This window comes from Sciurus vulgaris (assembly GCF_902686455.1).
Source record: "Sciurus vulgaris genome assembly, chromosome: 4".
NCBI classification, from domain to species: domain Eukaryota; kingdom Metazoa; phylum Chordata; class Mammalia; order Rodentia; family Sciuridae; genus Sciurus; species Sciurus vulgaris.
In genome coordinates, this window is record NC_136464.1 from 11310850 (window position 1) to 11336997 (window position 26148).

General features: G+C 41.3%; 1 protein-coding gene across 4 annotated transcripts in view; it reads right to left on the reverse strand.

The window, feature by feature from the left end:
• Nucleotides 1-12001: 12001 nt before the first annotated feature.
• SEC23IP (SEC23 interacting protein) overlaps nucleotides 12002-26148 on the reverse strand; it is a 42300-nt gene continuing 28153 nt past the window's right edge. Inside the window, exons 14-19 of one of the 4 annotated variants that reach the window (XM_079135841.1) lie at nucleotides 24327-24482; nucleotides 23859-23961; nucleotides 21970-22155; nucleotides 21163-21322; nucleotides 20509-20614; nucleotides 12002-13665 (exon numbers count right to left, since the gene is read on the reverse strand). In XM_079135841.1, coding sequence (XP_078991967.1) covers nucleotides 20533-20614; nucleotides 21163-21322; nucleotides 21970-22155; nucleotides 23859-23961; nucleotides 24327-24482 — 687 coding nt within the window. In that variant the 3' untranslated portion in view covers nucleotides 12002-13665; nucleotides 20509-20532. Of the gene's footprint in view, nucleotides 13694-20508; nucleotides 20615-21162; nucleotides 21326-21969; nucleotides 22156-23858; nucleotides 23962-24326; nucleotides 24483-26148 lie in introns of all 4 variants that reach the window. The other 3 variants (XM_079135839.1, XM_079135840.1, XM_079135838.1) reach the window with 3 other exon arrangements.

Here is a 26148-nt window from a genome sequence, read left to right on the forward strand (position 1 = left end):
CACCATTTCTTCTCCTTTCATGTGCAACTCCCACTGGAGCAAACGGGCACAAAGATTTTGGAGAAGGTTCAGTTATTATTAGGGAAGAAATAAGAGGCTGCTGATGAGCCTGAAGGAATGGGTGGAGGAGATTTAAAAGTAACCCCACCCTCAATGGGCTTCTCTGTCAACCGCTTTCCAGGTGTGAGCTTATTTAAATTTCATAGCAATCCTAAAGAGCAAGTAAAAGTGGTAATCTTTGCTGTGAAGTTTGGGGCACTAAAGCTTTGATTGCCATAGCACAGTAACACAGACTGAGTGACTTAAAAGACGAGGTTGATTCTGGTTCATGGTTCTGGTCCAGTGTTGAGGGTCACACCTGGTAGTGGCCCTGCTGGCAGAATCCCAAGGCCATACAGGGTTTCTCATGCAGGAAACAGGGTATGTGTGTGTGTGTCTGCGCGCGTGCGCTGCTCTCTCTTCTTACAAAGCCACCAGGATTCAATCAAGGGAGCTCAACCCTGATGACTTTATCTAATCCTAATCTCTCAAAAGCCCTACCTCTTAACACCAAATTAAGCATCCATCTTCTTAATATCTCACAAAGGGGATTAAATATCAACACATGAACCCTTGAGGGACTCAGTCAAACCTTAACCAAGCCATAGCACCATTTAGGTAAAAGTCCATGTAGTAGAAGTAGTGAATTCAGTGATTTTTAAAGTTGCCCAGGATTTTACCATGAGGAGTCTTAATGTCTGCTTTGCTTTGCATTTATCCAGCTTCTTTAGTGCTCCACCAGTTTTGGACAATCCTCCTTATCCCTTCAGCTACTGCTCCTGCCCTGTTCTCTGTCCTCCTTGCTTTCAAGGTCTCCAATTACACATTTAGACTGTCACTATATTACGTTTCTCACACTCTTTACTGTGTTTTCTATCCTTTTCCTTTCTGTGCTTCGGTCTATTTCCTTCTGACCTGCCTTCAGTTCATTATTTCTCTCTTCAATTGTGCCTTTCCTGTTGTGAAACCCCCTGTTGAATTTTTTTAAAATATTTTTTAGATATTGATAGATCTTTATTTCATCCATTTTTTTTTTTAATATGTGATGCTGAGAATCGAAACCAGTGTCTCACACATGCTAGGCAAGCACTCTACCACTGAGCCACAACCCCAGCCCCCACACTGTTGAATTCTTATGTTCTGTTATTATATTTTTCAATTTAGAATTACTATTCAGTTCTTTTCATATCTCCAGTTCTTTAAAAGTCTCCACATTGTCATCTAATTTCTTGATAATAGTAATCAATTACTTTTAAGTCTGTGTCTAAGAACTCCAATGTCAGGATCTACTGTAGACCTGGTTTTATCCTATTTTCTCTTTTGGTATTCAGCATGTACATTAGACCTTGTGTGTGAAAAACTGTAGAGACAATTTGAAATTCCGAGTGATACAAAATCTTCCTCCCCAAAGGATTTGTTTTGCTTCTTGCAGGTGGCTTGGAGAAGGGTAGGTTTCCTCAAAACAATCAAGGATGGAGCTGAGGGCCGGGGAGATAGCGCAGCTGGTAGAGTGCTTGCCTCGCAAGCACGAGGCTCTGAGTTCGATCCCCGAAAAAATAAGGATGAAGCTGATTGAAGTCTGAGCCTTCATCCGTGGGATGGTTACTATACTGCTGTCAGAAGTTCAAGCTGGAATTCCAAGGTACTTAACCAGAGTCCTTCCTCCTTGGTACACCCCAGAACATAATTTTTGTGCCCCTAAGCGAGCCAGAACCCCTACTGTCACCTTTTCCCACCTGTTAGTCACAACTTTCTGCCTCAGAAGACTAAGTGGTAGCCAACTCCAGACTTGCCTTTGCTGTCCTCCCTTCTTGTTCTAGAATCTTGGCCCCTCATGTTTTCACTTCCTTGGTGGATCTCTTCTACCATTAGATAGTTGGGTTTTTTTGTTTGTTTGTTTTCCCCTGTATTTTCTGTATTTTGCTTTATTTTCTAGGCAGAGGGCTGGTATACAATAAGCTAGTTCCCTATTACTGAGAGTGGAAATCCCCATCATGGTATTGTAATGGAAAATGAGCTGAGCTGAGAACTGAATTGGATGGGGAGGAGGAGAGGAGACTTCCCAGCAAGAGGAAACACTGGGTGAACTATTCAGACCTCGCCCTTCTCCTTTTGGATGCCTAATTTCACTTTAAGAGCTTCTAAGAGGTAAATTAGAGGAGCTGAACAGTTTTGTGGGGGAAATAATACCTAGAGCCAATAATTAGTTTTTCTGAAAATAAATTTTTATGTTCAAGGGAAATTTTCATTTTAAAGTAAGACTAAATAAATGAAATGCCACAGACACTGCAAAAAGGAATTTAAAATATTACTAACACTAGCTACATGAATCAGACCAAGTACTAAAATCAGACATGTGCACCTGAATGAAAACAAATAAATACAATACAAATCACGCACAGAGCATAAACAAGATAATTCAAAACTTTCCAAAACATAGCGCCTTTCCAGAAGACTCAGACTGGCTCAGAAATGGCCCCTGAGTTACGTGACCATATGTGAGAGCCATATTTAAATGTCACTCACTGGCCAATCCAGTTTGTAGATTTGGAAGCAAGGTACAACTTTTTGATAAACTGTCTCCTTCTGACTGAATCTCTCCTTCTGACTTGAAAGCCACAATAAATGGACCAGAGTCCTAGTAGGGGACTCACTTTCCATAACTGATTGCTGCCCCTGCTTCTGCTTCTGCTGCTGCTGCTGCCCCTTCCCCTTCCCACTTCCGGGCCCCCTTCTCTTCTCTCTTCCTCCCCCACCCCCTCCTCTTTTTCTCCTTCTTCTTGTCTGGTTCTTTAGGATTCATTTTTGACTAAAAAACAGGTCACTTTTTACTGCCTAGCTAGGTAGCTAAGGTCTAAATCAACATTTAACATAGTTTTAGCAGACACCAATGCTGCCATTCAGGGACAGACCCTTAATGAGCTTCAAAGGGGATGTGCAAAGCCTCAAACAAAATTCATTCAATAAAGTCCCATTTCCTTAGCAACTTCTGTTTTATTCAGCCTCAGAGAACTTTTATACATTCTGTGGTTGCATTTCAAACCGGAGTCAAATGTTCACAGGGCTTTCTCTGAAAAGAGGTTCACGAAAGGATGAATCCATCAACACATCTATCTTCTATCCATACACACACGTGCACACACACAACTGGAAACAATCCAAAAGTCAAATAATGGAGGGCTAAGTGAACATTGATTTCATGGAAGATTTTATTTTTAGTAACAGAAAAATTTCAAGATCTTGGAACTAGAAAAAGCAAGTTTCCAACATTATAATATGATCCCATTTGTATAAGAAAAAATGCAAAATGAGAGGATGAAATATATTTTATTCTTACTTTCTCACTTATACTTTTTTGCATTTTCCAAATTTTTTTAATCTAACATGGCATCAGGGATTGTTCTGTAGCTACCTACCTGAGGTGCCTCTCAGAGTTACCAATCATCAATAATAGATTTCCACAGAGAAACAAAATAGGGCCACAGAAAGAGGACTGAGGCTAGAGCAGGAAGCTTGCAATCAAGTCCGGCCTCACCCTCACTCCTGCCTCACTGCAGACCAGCCACACGGCCACCGGGAGCCCCCTGCTCCCCCCTGTCGGATGGAGTCCATCCAAGGATGTTAGGGAAAACACGTTCAGTTGGCTTGATTTGTTTGGTGCAGGACTCCAAACAGCAGGTTGTACACCATAATATGTATGATTTTTCTTTGCCAGCTTAAAAATGAGAAAAAAAATTCATGTGAAAAAAAATAAAAATGAAAATTATGAAAAAATGGAGTTCATCTTCCCTGTCCAGCTTTCCTCCCTTAATGAAGGTGCAGAGCAAATGAAATGAAGTTCACGGATATCATCTGCAAAGCAGAAGTGCTTTTCTTTTTTTTTTCAATATGTGGTGCCGAGTACCGAACCCAGGGCCTCACACATGCCAGGCAAGTGCTCTGCCACTGAGCCACGACTCCAGCCCCAGAAGTGCTTTTCAAGAAGAGGGATCATCGGCCACTACTAGAGTGGCTCTTCAGGTTCCTGTGCAGCTGTGACTCCAGCTCCCAAGGGTCAAGGCCGTGTGTTTTACGTGGGGTGAAACCTCTGTCTGCTCCGTGCACCTGCTGCCCCCCACGTGAACGGGGGAACCTATAAGAGGACCAAGGAGGAGAGTGGGACAGGTGGGTAGCACCCAGCAACAGAGAGAAGACAAGACTTTTACAATAACCATCACAATGAACGCACCCTCCCCAGGCCCCGGGTGGCATGTGATCCACGGAGACCAGAGGCAGACAAGGCAGAAGCTGCTGTGCAGGCCATGTCCACCAAGGAGGGATGGGCTCCCCCTTTTCAGCTGTTCACAATCTCCTCTCCCTTCCAAATGCACTGACACCAGAACATCGATGTCTTCTGGAGAGATGTTGTCCAAACATGGGGAGAACAGGAGAAAAACTTGTAAGTGAAACTTTGAAATTTCATCTCATTTTTAAATTTCTGCTCCCTCTCTCTACTCTGCCTACAGTTTCACCACTTAATCATTATGTGATCCTGGACAAGCCAAGCCACTTTTCTGACCTGTTCCCTCACCTGTAGATTGACCCTGGGCCTCTCCTGCTGCTAACACTGGAGTGAGGTATGAAGTAGCTAATCAGTTTTAGACTCAGGTTGGATACACATGGACTTGCACCCAGGAGACTGAGACTCCAGTCTTGGACGTGTCATTATCTATGGCTGTGACCTCCTGCTCCCCTCTCAGATCACCTATGATTCTAAGGAAGACTCCTGACCCCACTCCAGCCCAGATTCAAGCTGGACCTGTCCCCTGTTCTTTCAGACCTGTTTACAGGTGACCCACCTGTTGTCACAGTGGAGGGACGATGCAGCTTCTGCAGAGCGCTGACTATATAAATCGTACTGCCAGCCTGCCAAGGATAGAGGTGCACCTGGATTTTCTGACAGAATCAGATCTACACTGATCTGATCCATCTATGAGTTTTTCCTGCCTGAAACACACCTGTGGCCAAGACTGGAAATGACAATGATGAACAATATACAGCATACATTCATCTCTATCCATTTTTTAAAGGTTATTTCTAAAAATGTGATTACTGAGTTAATAGGTATGGACTATTGTAAGGCTTTTGATACATTATTATGCCAAATTGCTTTCTGGAAAAAACATACCAATTAATGTCCCTACTAGCAATGTGAGTTTATAGGCCCATCTTTTTTTAGTACCAGTTAAACTGGGCACATGCCTATAGGAACAGCACTCAGGAGACTGGGGTCCAAGATCACTTTAGCCCAGGAGTTAGAGACCACCCTGGTGACATAGGGAGATCCCTTTTCAAAGGGGGAAAAGAAACTCACAGTTAAAAAAAAAACCCACCTCTTTAGATTTTACTTTACATTTTTGAGATAAATAAAGAGAATGAACATTTTCTTTCAAGTTTACTGGATTTTTCTTTTCATATTTTTAAGTTGTTAAAAAAAAAGATCATCATGATAAAAATGTGAAGACAGAGCCTACGGAATGGGAGAAAATTTTTGCCACCTGCACCTCAGATACAGCATTAATCTCCAGGATATGGAAAGAACTCGAAACACTTAACACCAAAAAAAAAAAAACAAATAACCCAATCAATAAATAGGCTAAGGAACTGAACAGACACTTCCCAGAAGAAGAAATACAGTCAATCAACAAATATACAAAAAAGTTCTAGCAATTAGAGAAATGCAAATTAAAACTGCACTGAGATTTCATCTCACTCTAGTCAGAATGGCAATTATTAAGAATACAAGTAACAATAAGTGTTGGCAAGGATGTTGGGGGAAAAGTACACTCATACATTGCTGGTGGAACTGCAAATTGGTGCAACTACTATGAAAAGCATTATGGAGTTTCCTTAGAAAACTTGGAATGGACCCACCATTTAACCCAGTAATCCCACTTCTCGGCATATACCCAAAGGACTGAAAATCAGCAAACTGTAGTGACACAGTCACATCAATGTTTATAGAAGCTCAAATCACAGTAGCTAAGCAATGGAACCAGACTAGGTGCCCTTCAATAGATGAATATATACAGAAAATGTTATATATATTTATATATCTATATATACACACACACAGACACATATACACGCACTATGAAATATTACGCAGCCTTAAAGAAGAATGAAACTATAGCATTTGCCAGTAAATGGATGGACCTGGAGACTATCATATTAAGTGAAATAAGCCAATCCCAAAAAACCAAAGGCCAACTGTTTTCTCTGATATGTAGATGCTAACACACAACAAGTGTGTGAGGGTTGGGAGAGAGTAGAAGTTCATTGGATTACACAAAGAGAAATGAAGGGAAGGGAGGGGAGTTGGGAATAGAAAGACAGTAGAATGAATCTGACATAACTTTCCTATGTTCATTATGAATACACAACCAGTGTAATTTCACATCACGTACAACCACAAGAATGGGAACTTCTACTCCATGTATGTATATGTCAAAATACACTTTACTGTCATATATATCTAAAAGGAAGACATTGAAAAAGAAATTCATCGTGAGAAAATCTATGAAGCAGATTCCATTGGTTTTGAACTCAGGGTGGGCATGAATGTACTTGGACTTCCAAGCAATTTCTTCCATAGCTAAGTACATGGGAGATAATTCTAGACATAAAAAGTGACCACTTTCAAGCTGGTTGGAATTTGCACTACGCAAATCTAAAAAACATCTATAAAATATGTTACATATTCATTTCCCTTTGGGTCTTGGCAAATGGAAATTTAGTTCCACTTTACTGCACATGATCGCTCTTGCAATTCGAGAAAGCCTTCTGGAACTTTCGGATATGCCAGTGCAGAGAATTTTGATGTTCTTCTCTCGGCCCTGAAGAAAGCAATGACGGATTGGGCTCTAAGATCCAGCTGCAGACTCGACTTAATTCTCTGCATATATGCAGGACCACGTATGAATTAGAGATACCCAAGGATCCAGGAAACTTGACCTTGATGTGTTTCTTCTGAGGAGACATATTTCTCTTGAGTGTGTGATCAATTCAACACTCATCCCATTTGACAACAATTGAGCTTAACAGACTTATTTTCAGTTAACAAAATTATTGTCATTAAATAGAGGATAAAACTGTTAGGCCCAGGAAATAAAAAGTGATAATAGAAGCAATCATATACAGTGATCCAAAGTCACAGACATACAGACTTGGATGTTGACAAAACTCATTTAGAAAAGGGAAAAAGGTAGGACGATCTAAGCAGTGTTTCTGAAATTTGCTGTAAAATGAAAAGTGGCATCAGGTAATGAATTCTGAAAAAAGTTAAAGGTATTCTGAGCTGAAATGAGAAGGCATCAAAAAAGAACAATACAGAAGAGAGAGCCTATAGAATGGGGAGAAATCTTCACACAGCACCTCAGATAGATCTTTAATCTCCAGGATGCATAAAGAACTCAAAAACTTAACACCAAAAAAAAAAAAAAAAAAAAAAAAATCAATAAATGGGCTAAGGAACTGAACACTAAGGAAGTGTCTACTTCACAGAAGAAGAAATACAATCGATCAGCAAATATATGAAAAAATGTTTCACGTCTCTAGCAGTTAAGAGAAATGCAAATTAAAACTACACTGAGATTCCATCTCACTCCAGTCAAAATGGCAATTATCAAGAATACAAGTAACAATAAGTGTTGGTGAGGATGTGGACTGAAAATTGCTGATGGGACTGAAAATTGGTGCAACCATTATGAAAAGCTGTATGGAGATTCCTCAGAAAACTTGGAATGGGTCCACCATTTGACTCAGTTATCTCACTCCTTGGTTTATAACTAAAAGACTTAAAATCAGCATATTACAGCAATGTAGTCACATCAAAGTTTAGAGCAGCTCAACTCACAGTAGCTAAACTATGCAATCAGCCGAGGTGCCCTTCAACAGATGAATGGATAAAGAAAAGTGGTATATATACACAATGGAATATTACTCAGCCTTAAAGAAGAATGAAATTATGGCATTTGCTGGTAAATCGATGGAGCTGAAGAATATCATGCTAAGTGAAATAAGCCAGTCTCAAAAAACAAAGGCTGAATGTTTTCTCTGATATGCCGATGCTGATTCACAAATAGGAATGGGGGTGATAAGGAAGAATAGAGGAGCTTTGGATTGGGAGGGGAGGGGGCAGGGGGGTAGGAAGGGTAGTAGTATGAATCAGACATTATTACCCTATGTGCACATATGATTACCAGACTGGTGTGGTTCTACATCATGTACAACCAGAAGAATGAGAAGCCATACTCCATTTATGTATGATATTGTCAAATTGCATTCTACGATCAAGTATAACTAATTAGAAAAAATAAAAAGAAAGAACTCCAGGGGAACTCTGAGCATGAGTGCACGTTCCCGTTCCAGGACTGGAAAGAGCTGCTGCCCAGAGCTGAAGGAAACCAAAGGTCTCTCCCTTTCCCGTGGCAGAGCGCTGGCCTGGTTCAACCCCCAGAGCCACAGAACAGAAGAGCAAGTGGAAGGAGCCTTTAAGGCTTAGCCAGACACAAATTGCAGGAAGTTCTAATGCAAATGACAGGAAAGGGACACTTCAAAATAGGCAAATTAAGTCTATGATAGCTCTAGTCAGAGCTATCATAGGTATAAGAGAAGCAAAAACCAATGTCTTGACACAGGTAAGCTGGAGGGGTTTCAATCTTTCCACAGAGAAAACACTCTACGATAGGTTTTCATGCAGATGAACAAAGAGCATCAACTCCAAAATCCCTGAAGTGAATTGTACTTCCCACCGACAAGGCCGCCTCCCCAGGTGGCAGCATGTTCTAGAAGAGGGCAGCTTCTTTCCTCAGCAGCCGCAGCCAGCCGGGCATTGCGGAGCACTGGAGAGCAGAGGCTGAAGGCTCATTTACGTCTCCAGCTTGGACGCAGTTCACGTGGGCCAAGGTGCAACTGAGGTCAAACATTTCCGCCCTGCGGTGCCTGTCCTCGCTGGGGGAGGGGTGCATGAGCGCAGGGCTGCAGGGGCCAGCGGGGAGGGAGGGTGGGGCCCTTTTCAGACTCTGGCTGTTCCTCCCCTTTAATGTCCTCTGAGGACAATGAATAACTGCACTGTTTCTACAGAGGGATTTGAGAGAGCCGGGAGCAGACAGGCAGGATGGAAATGCTGGACCCGGGGTTTGGGGGCTCGGAAAGACCTCTGAGGATAAGCAGAGGCGTCAGGAGGGATGGAGCCAGAGGAAGCCCAGCTCCCAGGGCTCAGCAAGCAAAGGGTATAAGTGAGAATGGGACCACCAAGTGCCCAGGGATGGGGACACAGGCCAGGGACTTCCTGTGGTCTTTTAGAACATCCTACCAGGCGTGGTGGTGCACACAGTAATCCCAGCAGCTCGGGAGACTGAGACTGGAGGATCACATGTTCAAAGCCAGCCTCAGCAACTTAGTGAGGCCCTAAGCAACCTAGCAAGACCCTGTCTTAAAATTAAAAAAAAAAAAAAAGAGGTCTAGAAATGTGGCCCAGTGGTTAAACACCCCTGGGTTCAATCCCTGGTACCAAAGAAAGAAGAAAAAAGAATAGAAAGGATGCATTTATTCCTACTTTTTAGTCCAAAGGGTAGTCATAGAAAACACGGATCCTGATCAGAGGTTTCCCCCTTTGGCACTGAGGATGGAACCCAGGGCCTTGCTCATGCTGGGCACTCCACCACTGAGCTACATCTGCAGTCCTTGGATCCTGTTTATAATCATATTTTAGGCCTTCATTAACACAAGAATTTTATCCCCACATTAAAAAAAGAAAATAAGTACTTGAGGCAAAACAGCAAATAATACTAAGATATCTTTTGAAAAGACTTTTTACTTGTACAAAAAAAAAGAAAATTCCACTGCCTAGGTGTTTGCAAGAGAGGCAGGCAACTTGCAGGTATTCGAAAAGACTTCTTGGCAGCAGAGGCGTCCTGTTATTCTCATTTTTAGGTGTAAGCACACAGGTCCTCCCCTGCAATGCCTTGCAACCCTGAGCAGGACAGCTCGTCTGCCAACTACTCTGAGCCTCGGTCCTCTCATCTGTAAACAGGGCAGATGCTAACTACCCCAACCCGGCTTCTGTCACCATGATGGGAAGGAGCTTGAGCTCGCAGGCCCTGGAACACAGTGGACACCCAACAAACGAGAGTCCCCTCCCAGCTCTGTTCACCTGCCGCAGTTCCGAGGCAGAGTGTTCTTCAGAATAGTTGAGCAACCTCAACTGGCGAGTCTACGCTGGAGAGAAGCAGAGGCCCGGGAGAAGGCTGGGTGTCGGTTTCAAGAGGCGCCAACGCCTTCCAGCACCCCGCTCAACAGTGAATGCCATTACAGGGCCACCAGAGAAAAAGTACCACCAGAAAAGCTTTTAAAATTGTTTAATAAAAAGTACACCCAGCACCGCTTACAGCTCTTTCTGCACTTCATGCTTCACTTCATTTCTTCAGCTGCCCCCACGTGTGACACCTCCGCCTCAGGTCTTTCCACAGGTGCCCCTTCATCTGGCCTCTGTACTTACATTTTAGGTACCAGACACCACCACTGACCTGGGAGAGCAGCACAGGGGTGCATTACACCATCCGTGTGCTTCTGGGTGTGTGTACACATCATGTCCCTTAATAAGGTCTTAGAAAGGTGTTCGTCAAGGACTGGGGGCAGCTGGGCAGCACAGCGCTTGCCTAGCACGCACAAGGCCCTGGGTTACACACACACACACACACACACACACACACACACGTCACTTGTAACACAAGAAATGAAAGAACACAGTGGGCCATCCCAAGCAGACCAATGTCACATCCTTGAACCTGAGCTGCAGTTCAACTCACCTTCCTCCCAGGTGGCAAAACTGACAAGAGCAATCTAGTTCCCACCAGACAAGTGCCTGGCACACACTGCAGCCCAGCACCAGGTGACGAGATGCCTCCAGAGGCCTGAAGCCACAGAACGTGAACAAAGGCCATCATCCTGGCTTGTCTGGGACAACCCTGACCTCCAGGACTCTTCTCAGAAGTCACACCAGGTTACCATGTCCTGGTCATCCCCCCAGGACAGTGGAATCTACTCTAATGCTCATTCGTGAGGGTCCATGTCAATCACACCTTTCAGGAAACACACTTACCTCAGCAATAGCCACAGCCTGTGTCATTTCCTTCTCTTTTAATCATGCTGTTTTGACAAAGCATGTTTCTCTGCTTGGATTCGAGAAGCACACGTGACTGTCAGACTTGGAAAGCCACGTCCACTCGTGGCTTTGTCACGAGCATCAGCTAACTCGCCAGCCCTGAAGTCCCTGTCGGTTTTAGGAGGATTCTTCTCCTCAGAGTTCAGATGCTAACGTTTTTAAAGTTTTGTCCCGAACAGTACATGAAACCCTTGCAGAATGACTAAAGACTTGACCCCCGCCCCCACCCCTGGAAGACAAGAGCGTTAATGGTGATCAGGGACCGGGCAAGGTCTCTGGTTGGTCAGCTGTGTTCCCCACTGTCTGCAGGCTGGAATTTGAAATGTCTTCAGTGGAAGGGTCCTGCTGCTTTTTAAACCCTGCAAACCACCCATCCAGGTGGTCCTCTCAGGTCTCTTCCAGGTGTTAAATCATGGTTTTGACTTTAAAATTCCCTATTCAACAAGTATCTAGAAAGTTCCTTACTCTATGGAAGACACTCTGCTAGACATGGTCGTGACAACAGTGAACAAGACTCCAGACTCTGCCCTCAGGGGACCTAGAATTTTTTTGCTTTTTAAAAGACTATACAGTGATGGAAAAACAGGTCCTCAGACAGGTCCCAAAAATTCTATTGTTTCTTCAGGTATTCAAATGAAATGGTAAGAATCCAGACACTCCGCTGGCACACATTTCTTCCGTGGACTCTGGCCCAGGAGGCCTCCCCTCCACCCATCACTCAGAAGGCCCGCAGAACAGAACAAACAAAACCCACTGTAAGCTGAAAAATCAAACAGGACTTTATTAAAATATACATAAATAACCCCCATTTTTCTTTATTTCATCAGCACTGGGGAGTTAAGTGAAAATTAAGTGAAAAGCAATTTGTCCTGGCATAGAGAAATGAAGGCTGAAAGGGCGTCAATAAATCTGTGTTCCAGCCCAGATCTGCCACTATCAGTCTGGGAAGGCCATTTAGCGTCGTATCCTCATCTAGAAAATTGAGGCAGTCGCAATATATGCCATCTGGGGCCAACTGTGGCTCCAAAATTTTGCTGTTTTCATTCTGTTATTAGCAGCAAGTTATGAAGTTCCTGTATTAACTACAGATATAGTAGAAATAGAAAGGGAATGACTCGGAACTCACAGGGTGGTTTCTGTTGTTGTTTTTCAGTACTGGGGACTGAACCCAGGGGTGCTCTACCACTGAGCCACGTTCCCAGCCCTTTTTAATTTTTTATTTTAAGACAGGGTTCGCAATAATTGTCCAGGCTAGCCTTGAACTTGCGATTCTTCTGCCTCAGCCTCCCAAACTGTTGGGATTACAGGCATGCACCACCATGTCTGCCTCAAAGGAATACTATTAAAGGAAGACATAAGAATACAGAAGTTTGCTGCTTAAAAAATCTTTGATGTTACTGTTTTATTCACACCAATTAGAATATATATATATATACACAAAAATGTGTATCATATGTAGTTTTTAAAAAATTCCATGTTCCATGAGAACTATGTAAACAATGTAAAATGTTTCTACTATGTAACAAAAGAAGAAAATCACCATGTAGGATTAGGAAAATATTTAGATAATTTGATGGTAAAACAAAGTCTAATATTACAGAGCAGTCTTTTCTTGAAGTCACTTTACAGCCTAGAAGCAATACATTTCATACTTTCAAACACTTTGGTATAAGTGAAATTAATACAAACCAGAAACAAAACCCTCTACTTTGGTTCTCACATTAAGCAGAACTTCAGCAATGAGGCAACTGCCCGCTCTCTCCGATGACCAAATGAAAACCTGCCATTTGCTCCCTCCTCCTACTGCAGGTGGGCACTCCCAGACAGCCCATTGCAGGACTTCTGGGAAGTAAGAGCACTTCGCAACCAGGCTTCACCACACCACAGACCCAGCTTGAACTGTAAGTGACCTTGGTCACTTCCTCTTCACAGAGAGGACCCTTCATCAAAGCAGTTCAGAAACACAACTCACACTAAAGGTATAACATGTTCCTTGAAAATCATGTTACTATAGTTTCTCAGGAAGTCCATACTTGAATAAAAGAACATACTGCACTAATAAAAAGAAAAATGTAAGTTTAATAGCCCACTGACGGTAGTTTTTCAGAAACAGAAATAACCATTTGCATGCTACAAATATTTCTTCATTGAGCTCACACTTAACTTTGACAACTAAACAACTAAACGGATCTGAGGAATTTTTTCATTGCATCATTTTTATAATCACATCTTCTCATCCATACTGTCCAAATGCAGTACTGGTTTTTTTCATTGCCTTTTCATTCCGTGTACTGTCTTCTGAACGAGCCCCACATCTGAGAAATGTGTGTGTGACTATCGATGCATCGCTTTCCAATCATCTGTCACTGCAGCAGACTGGGAACGTCCTTGGAGGGTCCTTCCACCAAGGTAGATTTATTCTGGGACTTTCTGTGAAGAGAAGAAAGTCTTAAAAAGAAAACTTAGTAAACATCACAAATTTACAGCGAGAATGTAATATAATAATGCACCGCGGCTCCTTCCTGAAGCGGAAGAACACACAGGCTGGTGCTCAGCCTTCCTGAACAAACCCTGCAGACAAGAGCCTGTGAGCGCACGGCCTCAGGCATGCCATCCAAAGGCCCCGAGGGCACCGGTGCCTTCAGCGAGTGGACGGAGCACAACCATCTTTGTAACAAAGTAAGTACGGAAAATGAAAGACAAAATCTTAATTATCACTCAGGTTAATTTGAAGCTTTTTAAAGAATTTTTAAAGAATAATTCTGGAAAAGGAATAAAAGGAAAGAAACATGAAAATATTATTTATCTTAACTGGTCTCTGAATGAATCAAGCATAATATTTTCAATTAATTATTTTATTTATCAGTTTAGTATTAGAAACTTAGGTTCTAGACTAAATTTTATAAGCAAGTACATGAGGAAAGTAAAGGCAGAGTGAACAAATCCTGTGTGAGATAAGGCCCTAAGGTTTTCTTAGTAGGTAACTTCAAATCCTCAGATTGCTTTTTTTCTTTTTTTTTTTTAATTTTTAAAAAACAGTAATACCCAGTGTTGGCAAAGGTGCTGAAAAACTGCCACTTATGTACTGAAAGCAGATGTAAAAACTGAGCAGCCTTTCTGGAATGCAAGTTAGCAAAAAGTATGAATCAAAAACCTTGCAAAATGCACAATGTTCCTATGTCTAACAATGCTACTTCTAGGAACTCATCTCAAGCAAAAGGTCAGAGGTATGCATAAGTATGTGAAACTACATTTCAGGATTATATTACGTATTATAGGAAAAATTTGGGAAATCACCTAAAACCCAACAATGGGGGATAAATTAACTATTTTAATAAGTAGCAAAACTATAAAATGGAATGCAGTGCAACTATTAAAATATGTATCACAGAAGCACTGTTCACACTAGTAATAAAATAATCTAAATGCCTATCAGTAGAGGACTATTTTAAACAAATTGTAGTTCAACATTCAACAGAACACATTACAAAGAATGAGGCAGTTGTTCTCTCTGACTGAAAAGATCTTCTTCTCCTAGACTTTCCCTGGCTCACTTGATCCAAGGCCACTTTACCAGAGGATGTACCTGACCCTCTTCTACACAAGAGCAACTTGCTCCCACCCCAAGCACACTACTACCCTCCTTACCCTGATGCACTCTCTGGTGACCATCTGGCACACTTCAATTGTTTACTGTCTCCCCTGGAGGAAATAAGACCCTTGAGGGCAGAGACTAGTCCACTGATGTGAACTCCAGTGCCTGGACTAGTGCCTGGCACTTCGTAAGGCACTCAAAAAAACACAAGATGGATCCATGGATAGATGGATGGGTGCCTGGATAGATGGATGGATGCATGCATGGATATATGGATGGACAGATGGTAACCGGATATGAAACACTCTCCAAGATACAAGGTAAGCCCCTTGCATCCCTTTTGCCATCATTTGCCTTTTTAAAAAACAAAAAATTTTACTGTGTGTGAGCAGAAGTATGGAAGGATACAAAAATAAGATGGTCCTTCTGGGCTGGGGTTGTGGCTCAGTGGCAGAGTGCTTGCCTCCCATGTGTGAGGCACTGGGTTCAATTCTCAGCACCACATATAAATAAACAAAAAAATAAATGTCCATCAACAACTAAATAAATATTTTTTAAAAGATTCTTAAAAAAAAGATGATCCTTCACTTCTGTCACTTCAAAAAGCTAAATCAAGGGTTTATATAACCCATTCAGAAAAGCAAACAAGCACTGCAACTATACCCCAGACACACAAATACACACAAGCGCGCATGGTATAGACTGATGTGGGAAAATTATACAACATCTTAAGCAGAAAAAACAAGCTATAAAATAGCAAACAATTAAAACAGACTTAGAAAAACTTTAACATTTTTGGTTGGTAAGATTATGGGTGGTTTCTGCTGCTGCTTATTCTTTCTGGTATTTACTTTCTTTCTTTTTTGTGTGTGTGATACCCAGGGGTACTCTAACACAGGGTCCTAGCCCCAGTTCTTTCTTTCTTTTTTTTTTTTTTTTTTTTTTAATTTTGAGACAGATTCTCAGCAAGTTGCCCAGGCTGGTCTCTAAAATGCAATCCTCCTGCCTCAGCCTCCTAAGCAGTTGGGGGCAGGCATGTACCATACCCAGCTCTTTTCTATAGTCTTACATCTCAAAGCCTTAGAAAAAGAAGTAAAAACCAAAACTTAACAGCAGAAGACTGGAAATAATTAAAATCAGAGTCAAAAATCAATGAAATTGAATTTTTTAAAAAATCCAAAAAAAAAAAAAATCAACAAAATAAAGTTGTTTCTTTGAAAAAATAAACAAAATTGATAAACCCTAAGCAAGTTAACCAAAACTCAGATTATTAAAATCTGTGAGAAAATCAGGAACTATTTTGAAAATTTATACTCCAATAAATTAGAGAATCTTGGAGACATCAATAAATTTCTAGAGTTAACCTACCCAAATGTTATCAGGAGGATACAGAAAATTTAAACAGATCAATTTCAAGTAATGAAACTGAAGATACCAACAAATCTACCAACAAAGAAAAGCCCAGGACTGGATAAATTCTTAGCCAAATTCCATCAGACCTTTAAAGAAGAACTAACACCAATCCTCCTCAAATTACTCCACAAAATAAGAAAGGAAGGAACCCTTCCAAATTCATTCTATGAAGCTAGTATCAATCACCCTGATAGCCAAAACTAGACAAAGACACATCAAGGGAAGAAAACTTCAGACCAATATCTCTGATGAACACAGATGCAAAAATTCTTAATAAAATACTGGGAAACCACATACAAAATACATTCAAAAGATGGTGCACCATGGTAAACCCTGCGTTCATCCCAGGGATGCAAGGTCGGTTTGACATTCGGAAATCAAAAAATGTAATCCACCCATAAACAGACGTAAGGTCGCAGTACAAGTCACTGTTGTGACTGCTGTTGAAAGCTCCTTCAAGTGCACAGAGCATTTGTTCCACAGTGTGACGGCACCGACCAACTCCATCACGGGGCGTGCCCTTGCCCGGCATGACCTCAGCAAGCCACACTCCTAAAGGCACCATTCTCCAACCAAAACCTCCCATTCCATCTTCCAATCATTGCCTGGGGTGTTCCCCACTCCAGTCTCTAACCTCTACCTGCCACCAACTCTGTCACCTCCCATTCCTATCCCGCTTATCAGCTAACTCCTAACCCTGGCAAACTTAAATTCCTGCTTGCTCTGAACCTCTCCCAAGCTGCAGAACATTGCCTGAGAAGTCAGGCAAATGTGCCAACTGAACTCACTTCAAATATATGACCAAAATACCAAACGGGCATTCAGGCCTGCAACACAACCCTATTACCCTTGGCTGGTCAATCCCCTTTCCCACACTGAGATGATACCATCTGCTCCTCTCTCCTCCAAACTCTCAAGCCCGCTACTGGTGATGACCTTCCTACACACTTCAGAGAGAAAGCTGAAGCAACCCCAGAACCTGCCTCCTCCCATCTGCAATCTGTGTCTAAACCCTACGCCCCTCTCCAGGGCAGGGGAGAGGTTCCTTTCTGAAGGCTCCACGCTCCACCTTACACTGGCCCCCTGCCTCACACCTCACTCCTTCCCAAACACTTCCTCCCTCAAGTAGCCCCTCACACACTTACATCATCAATTTCCCCCTTGGTACTGGGGTACTTACTCCCACTGGCAATGAGCACACCTTACTACCATCCGCCGCCCCCTCTGCCTTACTTCCACACTGCTTACAGCAGAGCTCCTTCCTCACTAACCCCCCACCTCTTCTCAACCACCTGGACTCCTGCGAAGACATTAAAACCACATTGGTCAAAGTCACCAGTGATGCCCCATCTCTTCCTGAATCCCAAGGCCAGTCCTCGGTCCTCTTTTTGTCTAACCTCTCAGCAGCATCTGACACTGACTGAAGCAATCTTCCCTCAGCTTCCATGAGATCACAAACCCCTGGGTTTTCTTTGACTTCACTGGCTCCTCCTTCTCCCCATAACTTACTCTAGGTAAACTCACCCAGTCTGCACTTCAAATGGCAAGTAGAGGCTCATGACTCCAAAGTGATCTTAGGCCGAGCTTTTCTCTAAGCTTCAAGCCAACATCATTAACTACTGACTGGACCAAATGAACTACTCATTCCCCACGCCCCACACCCCGCGACACTGCTCCCACCACAACCTTGCCAGGGAAATGCACGTCGTCCACCCGATTGCTCACGTCGAAACCCTAAGAGCTATCTTGAGCTCTTCTTTCCCCCATATCCCACAGCGAATTCATCAGTAAGTCATGAACTACTCTTCCTCCAGGACAGATCCCAGTGCAACACCTCTCACTGTGGCTACACTGTGCCCGAGTCAGTCACCACCGGCCTCTTAACTAACCTCCCTGCTCCTTTCTGGACCCACTAACAGGACACCCTCCACCCAGCACCCTGCAAGCTTTCTAAAGAGAAACCAAATCATGTCACTCCTCTTCTGAAAAGCCTGCAGTGTTTTCACCCCACCAAGAACCCGAAATCAGACCTGCCTCCCTCTCTGACTCCCTCACCCCCCACTCTGCCTTCACTTACGCCTCCAGCTACACTGTCTGCTCCCCCATGACCTCTGCAGCTGCTCTTCCTGCTGTTGGATTGTTCTTCCCCTGTCCCCCTCACATGTCCACCTCCTTCTCACACAACATTCAAATTTCAACTCAAATGTCATCAACCTCAGCCAGGCATTTCCTGGAAATAACCCCCATGTTATGGTTTAGATGTGGTGTCCCCCAAAAGCTCATGTGTGAGATAATGCAAGGTTCGGAGAAGAAATGATTGGGTTATAGCCTTAACATAACCAGTGAATTAACCAGATGGGGTTAACTGAGTGGGGTGACTGGAGTCAGATGGGGTGTGGCTGGAGGAAGTGGTTCATTGGGGGTGTGGATATGGGGTATATATTTTGTATCTGGGGAGTGGAGTCTCTCTCTCTCTCTGCTTCCTAATGGTGTGAGCTGCTTCTCTCTGCCACGCTCTTCCACCATGATGTTCTGCCTCACCTCAAGCTCCAAGGAATGGAGCTGGCTTTCTATGGACTAAGACCTCTGAAACAGTGAGCCCCTAAATAAACCTTTTCTCCTCTACAATTGTCGTGGTCGGGTCCTTTAGTTGAAGCAGCAAAAAGCTGAGTAAAATACCCTAGTCACCCTCTATCACTTCCAATTTCATCTTTCCCACTGACCCTACCAATATTTGAAATTGTGCACTAGGGTTGAGGTTGACTGTCACTCTTCTCCCTGTAGAAGGTAAATCCCTTGAAGGTGAGAATGCAATCTTGTTGACCACTCATCCCCAGCACAAAAATGGGTGCCTGACACACAGCAGGTACTGGATAAATATTTGTCAATCAAGTGAAAATCTGGACTGTGATAAGCTTCTGCCATTACATTCAGTTTGTTTTAATATTATAATATCAGAAATGGTGGGAACTAATAAAATAATATATGGTGTGATTATGAAATGGTGTTTTAGACCAAACTATTCTGTTGACTAAGACTTCCTAATATACGGCATTAAAAAAAAACACTGAAAATTATCTAAATGTTCATTAAAAGGAAACTGGCTAAACAGATGGCACTCAGCCAGACAATGGATTATACACAGCCAGTAAAGAGAACGACAATGTCGCACACACGCTATCGGAATGCCAAGCAAGCTGCCTGGCTGATGGAAAACAGCCAAGTTGCAAGACAATATATTGAATGAGATCCCTTTATTTTAAAATGCATGAATATTTACTTGAATATGTGCAGAAAAATTTCTCTAAGGAAACCCCAGTGAAAATGGTTACCTCTCTAAAATGAGAAAGTGGAGGCTGAAGGGAATCTTCATTTGTCATTTATACCAGGAAACCAAAATGTGCTAGCTAGGAGCTACTTTTGATTTTGGCAATGTAGAGGTCAGCATTTCATATTCCACTCTTTCGAAGGCTTTAAAATTTCTAACTTTTTAAAAGTAATGCATAATCTAGGGATGAAAAACAGGTATCCAGTGTCTCAGGAGGACAGTTAGGAACACAGAACATGACAAAAACGCAGACTGGCTCACGCACCACAGACTTACCCCTCTTCTCTATTTCTTCCCTCTCTAAAGACTGGGAACACTTAAGAGTATCACCTTTATTAGGTGGACATGGGACTAGTCCATAGGTGTGAGTCCACAGTCTGGCCACACTTCTGCTTTTCGAATTTAAAGGAACAGGCAAGGTAGATGCTGCCCTGCTCCTCCTCATTCATGCCATGGCTATACACACGACGTCTGGAACCACGGGAGCATCTATAACCGTAAGGCAGCAAGAGCTGACACTGACCAGGAAGACGCCAGCACTCCAGGGGTTTAATGGCATCATTCAACAAAGGAACCGTTCCTGTCACTGAGAAAATTAAACTCCACATGCTTAAAGTGTTGTAAACTGAGTAATGGGACCTATATACCCAAAAGAATTCTTAACTGACATTCCTAGGATCTGTTTTTTTTTTTTTAAAAAAAAAGCTAAATTCTATGTAGATTTGGAAGGAAGATTAAAATAAATCAGAAATACATACTACAAACTAATTGCCTTCCTTACTGTCTGTATTCTGAATTAAAACAAAACAAACAAAAAACGCCTCCGAGGAATCAGAAAAGAGTAAAGAGAAAATCATAAGTCAAAATCAGCTCCATACAAAAAAAAAAGGCAAACATTTAAATTTTTTATATATAAAAGAGATAAACTCACACAGTAAAATAGAAGTCGGGTCAATGCTGCGGCTGCTCTGGACTAATGTTCATTGTTCGATAAATTTCTTTAAGTAGTAAGAGGGCAGTATCTTCAGATTCCCTACCAAAAACAAAACCATATTTAGTTAAGAGACAATTAGTAGAATTAACTCTATGCAAAAAGGTGGTAAATGCAGTTCAGTTGTTCTATTCAACTCTATCTAATGAGGGCAAATGATGGCAAGGCAATGTGATCTCGCAGCTAACCTTAAAAATTCCAGAACAGTCAAGCCCTTGATGAAGTCATGGAGAAGAATGGCTTTCCCAAATCCCTACCACTCCCACTACGAAAGACTCCTACAAAAACACTGTGCAAGTACCAAAGATCTCTGGGTAAAAGCAGATGACATACTGCCACCTTGTGGATAACTTAAATTATGCAGTTTAGAAAGTTGGAAGCATATACTGCAAACCAATTCCCTTTCTTAGTATCTCTATTCCAAATTTTTTTTTAATTAAAGGAGAAAAAGAATGATTTGGGATATACAGGAGTTGGATTAATAGTCCATGACAAATACTGAATCAGTAAAAAAAACTCACTAAAACTAAACTGCTGCTATGCCAGCACCTAAAGTCCACTCTAATGTTATCAAAGTGAAGAATACTTACCAATAGCACAAATGACTCTGAAGAGCGAAAAGGTATTCATTAAAACTCTCTATTGGCTTTTCTTGAAGAACGTAATCAATTCGGCGGCCTCCGTTTAACATTCCAACCTTTCCTAAGTAGTCCTCATCCTTGGAAAAATCTGGACTTTCAACAATCTTTTCTGCTAGAATTTAAACCATTTCAATATCAAAGTCAATCACTTAATCATTATCCTCTGACTTTAGCTGACTTTCTGGGCTCAATGAGAATATGGCTTGACACACGTAGCAACTGGGGAGCTACCAGGCTCACTCCCCATTCCTCCAAAGAACAGGGAGAGAGAGAGGAGAAAGAGCCAACAGCTGACAGAAGTTGTGGAGATAAGGGATGAGAAAGCATTGCAGAGAGAAAGGAAATAGAATTAGAATCTGAAAGGCAAACACATCATGGCACAATGACCTGACATTGCATATGAAGTCAATAAGCACACAGTTAAACAATAGTATCAGGAAGATAATTTCTTTGAGTCTTTAAAATGCCTGAATACAAACACTTCTCAACTCTTATATTCCATTCTGGCCTTAAGAATCTCAACAAAATGTTTAAAAGTTCACTAACAATTAAAAACCTTGTTAACAATGAATGACATTGGATTTTGAAGTAATACACTTGATGGTATAGTTTACCATGACAAATTCTCCTTTATAGGAAGGGTCTACACAATTTCACAAAACAGACTAGCAAAGAAAAGCATCATTAAGTAATTTACAAGTGTTATGACTCATATAAAACATTTGTACTGGAAAATGCCTCAAATGTCAAATTTACCTTCAACTACTTGCTTTTCTTCTTCCTCTTTGATTTGGTTGGCAACTTTCTCCAATTCTTCTTGCAACTGAGTTGAAGAGGTATGAGCGCGGGCAAACTCATTCAGTGTCTGCCAAGCACTTTTCAGAGAGCTAATAAAACCCTGCTTCAGATCAGATCCCATTCGAGAGAGACTTTCTTTCAACTCTAAAGAGATCAAGATGACATATCAAGTTAATCAGTCACTGGGTAAAATTCCATGTCACAGAAATTAAGACTCTCTTCAGAAGATCTGAGTGAGAATCTCTTCTCCCTCCCTTAAACTCAAATATACAGAATATCTCCATCAGAAAGTCCATCATGATAAAAAGGTGTGATGAATCTTATTCTGTCATTTTTTATCTTTATTTTTTGGTACCAGGGATTGAACCCAGGGGTGCTTAACCACTGTGCCACATTCTTCTGCCTCAGCCTCCCGAGTCCACATCCACATCCCTATTCCTTTTTATTTTTTATGTTGAGACAGGGTCTCATTAAGTTCCTTAGGGCCTCACCAAGTTGCTGAGACTGTCTTTAAACTTGTAATCCTCCTGCCTCACCCTCCAAAACTGCTAGGATTATAGGTATGCCCCACCATGCTCAGCTTGTTCTGTCATTTTTTTTTTTTCATGACTAAACTTGATTCAGCCCAAGTCTATAAATTTCCCCTATCCAAAAAAAAGAAGTTTAAATATCTCAAAAAAATAAGCAACATTCATATGTACTTTTTACTGGAAGTTTTTTTAAAAATGGGCCCATGAGACTAATAAAAAAAAAAAATCACTGCTTTTCTAATTTGTAATAGTGAAATGGTTTTGAAAATTTAAGATTCTGATATAACTACAATTTAAACATCTACTTTAGAAATGAAGAAGTCCCTGCTCCCTCATTATTTCTCCTCTTATGTAAGAATCATATTTGGAACTGAAGGTCTTTTGAGTTATCAAATTTCTCATTTTAATTTCCAAAGAGTAAATATTTTTTAAAAACCATGCCACTAGCCAATTAAACAAAACACTAACCACCCACCCTTTGTGTGTGTGTGTGTGTGTGGACTAGGAATTGAACTGGGGTGAGGGGGTACTCTACTACTGATTTATTTTTTAGACAGGGTCTTGCCAAGCTGTCCAAGCTGGCCTCAAACTTGCAATTCCACTGCCTCAGCCTCCTGCGTAGTTACAAAAAAAGCTTTTTTTTTTTGGTACTGGGGATTAAACCCAGGGGTACTTAGCCACTGAACCACATCCTTCTGCCTCAGTCTCCTGAGTTGCTGGGATTACAGGCATGCATCACCACAACCTAGCAAAAAGCACTTTTAAATAAGAAGACATGATCACTTTTCCTTTTTTTCTCCATGGTCCCAACTCTTCCACTCAATCTTTTAAGTCTAGGAATAAGACACAAATTAACAAGAATTATCAAACTATTAGGCTAAGTGACGTGTGTGTGCGCTGGGAACAGGATCCAAGGCCTCATAAAAGCTAAGCATGTGCTCTACCACTGAGCTACTCCCAACCCTGCCATGGGAATTTTTTTAAATAGGAAAAGTATGTCTAGCAAAAAAAAAAAAAAACACTTTTCTTGACCTACACAACATCAAAATCACATTAAATGTTACTCTTCTTCTCACTTTCAAAAACTGCAACCAAATTATCAAAGTCTAATTTTATCACTTTATTACCAGTGTAATCCAAGAAAAGGAATTCATTCAGAATTTCTTTATACCTCCTCCAAATCCTTACTTTTTCTGAACTAAACAGATATTTAGGTAGTATTAATTCTATCAGAAAAAAATTTAGTGTTAAAATTTTCATAATGCATTACAGATTACAAGATATCAGGAATTATAAGTTTTTATATTTGTTTCTTACCCAAATGAAGTCTTTTTCTGCCTTTGTGATGTGGAATAAGGACTGCTTTTAGATCCAAATCTGGAACAATCATAGGTTCTAATCTATATGCCACTGGATCGAGCTATAAACAGGAGAATTCAAAAGTTGTTTTGCGTTATATACCTTAGTTGGGTAAGAAAATAACTGGCAAACCAGAGATTAACTTTTTTCCTACTCCTTATTCAAATACTGGCAATTTTAAGATTTCCAAGTCTATAGGTAAAATTACTTTGCAAGCAAAGCAACAGAATTATTTCTATGAACAAGGATTTCTGGCAGAAAGGTTTATTAGAAAATATCAGACTACATCTCTTAGGACAGAAGACTAAGTCCTACAAACTCAAGATTAATATTAATTACCAAGAAATAAGAACCTGAGTACCTATTAGGATAAAGAGACAGGCTCTTCATCTCTTTCAAAAGAGAAAGAAAATCCGGTTTACTCACAGGATGATAAATATTGAAGAATCCTTTACAAGTAGGAAGCCTGTAGTTCTCGTCTATCCTATCCACTCCTCGGATGGTGAGAAACATGCCAACCGGAGATCCCAATGCAAAGAAAATCTCTGGTTCAAAGTCTAATAAGCTGTAAACAACAGAAACCTAGAAGAAAGCAGATAGCAACAAAAGATCATTTCAATATCATAAAATGCAAAATTCTTTGGGATTTTCAAGTGTCCTTGCAGTTGTATTTAATTTAAACACACAAGATGCTCTTCATGGATAGTTGTTGCTGCCATAAAGGACTAAAACAATCTCTTTAAAATCTTCAGTCTACCACATTCTCTGGCTACAATTTTATTTACTGTCCAGTATAAGAAACACAGTATGTAAGTATGACTGTACCAATCATGGTCATAAATGTGGTTAAAACTGCAAAAATCTGGAGTCATACCCCCTAGGTCTGAATCTACTCTTTACTCACTGTGTTATGCTTTGAGTCTAGAATGTGCTCATGTGTGGAAGGTCTGGCCTGGTCAGCAGTGTGGGACTCCAAGGTGCGGCTTTGGGGAGTGACTGGATCATAAGGACTCTGACCCTGTCAGTAGGCTGGTCCACTGGTAGGTTTATTACCTAATGGCATTACTGGGAGGTGGAGGGAACTGTAGGAGGGAGCCAAGGAGGAAGAACTGGGTCACACTGGGGGCTACCCTGAAAGGGTACACTCTTGTTCCTGGTCTCCTTCCTTTCTTTCTCTGCTTCCTGGTCATCCTGAAGTCAGCAGCTTTGCTCCACCATGCCTTTCTGCCATTCCCTGCCAACATGATACGCTGTCTCACCAAAGACCCAAAAACAAAGAAGCCAGTCTAGCAAAGACTAGAACACCTGACATCATGAGTCAAAATAAATATTTCCTCCACTGTTTTTCGCAGGTATTTTGTCACAGTAACAAAAAGCTAACACACTGTGTGACCTTGGGCAAGTTAACCTCTCCATGAGGGCTACGTCTATTATAATTTCCATCCTTTCAAGTTAAGGCAAATTCCTTCAGTCAGAAAAATGACTTTCCCTCAAAGATTGCACACAATTGTTCTCTCAAGAGAAAGTAACAATTGTATAGCTCTTCCATTTCCTTCTCAGTGGCAGGAGAATGTCTTTTTCATTTTAGTGTCTTGAGTTTCTACAAGGAACAATGAATGGCATAACACAAGTGTGCAACAAAGGTCCACCAAAAGGAGGTAAGGCAAGTCTTACCATGCTTACTTCTCAGATGGAGAGTGTGAGGTATGTGACTCACCCAGGGGCACATGGCCAGTGAGTGACAGAAAGAAGACAGTCCAGCACTTCTAACTCCAAATCCAAGGCTCTACCATGCTGGGTAGCCCCTACAACAGTCTGGACATCATAACCCTAGGTTTGCCTATTTGCAAATGCAATAGTTTGGTTCTCCCACAAAAAAAAAAAAACAAAAGAAGGGTGGGGTTTAAAAGAAATATATAAACTGAAAAAACATTTACAATATATATGATAAGAGCAAACAGCATTGATATATACAGATTTCTTAAATATTAGTAAAGAAAAAACAAATCCAATAGAAAATAGGCAAAAAACCAGCAGTTCACAAAAGAAAAATGCTTTAAAAACCTATAAGAAAATATCTAACTTCTCAAGTACTCAAAAAAATATAATGTGATACCATTTTCCCTACTGATTTATCAGAAACATAAATGAATTACTAAAAAAGGGTAAAAACCTATTTTCATGTAAAATATTTATTTAGAAGTAAGTTATTAAAGTGAAACTACTACACATTTTTACAGAAGAATGG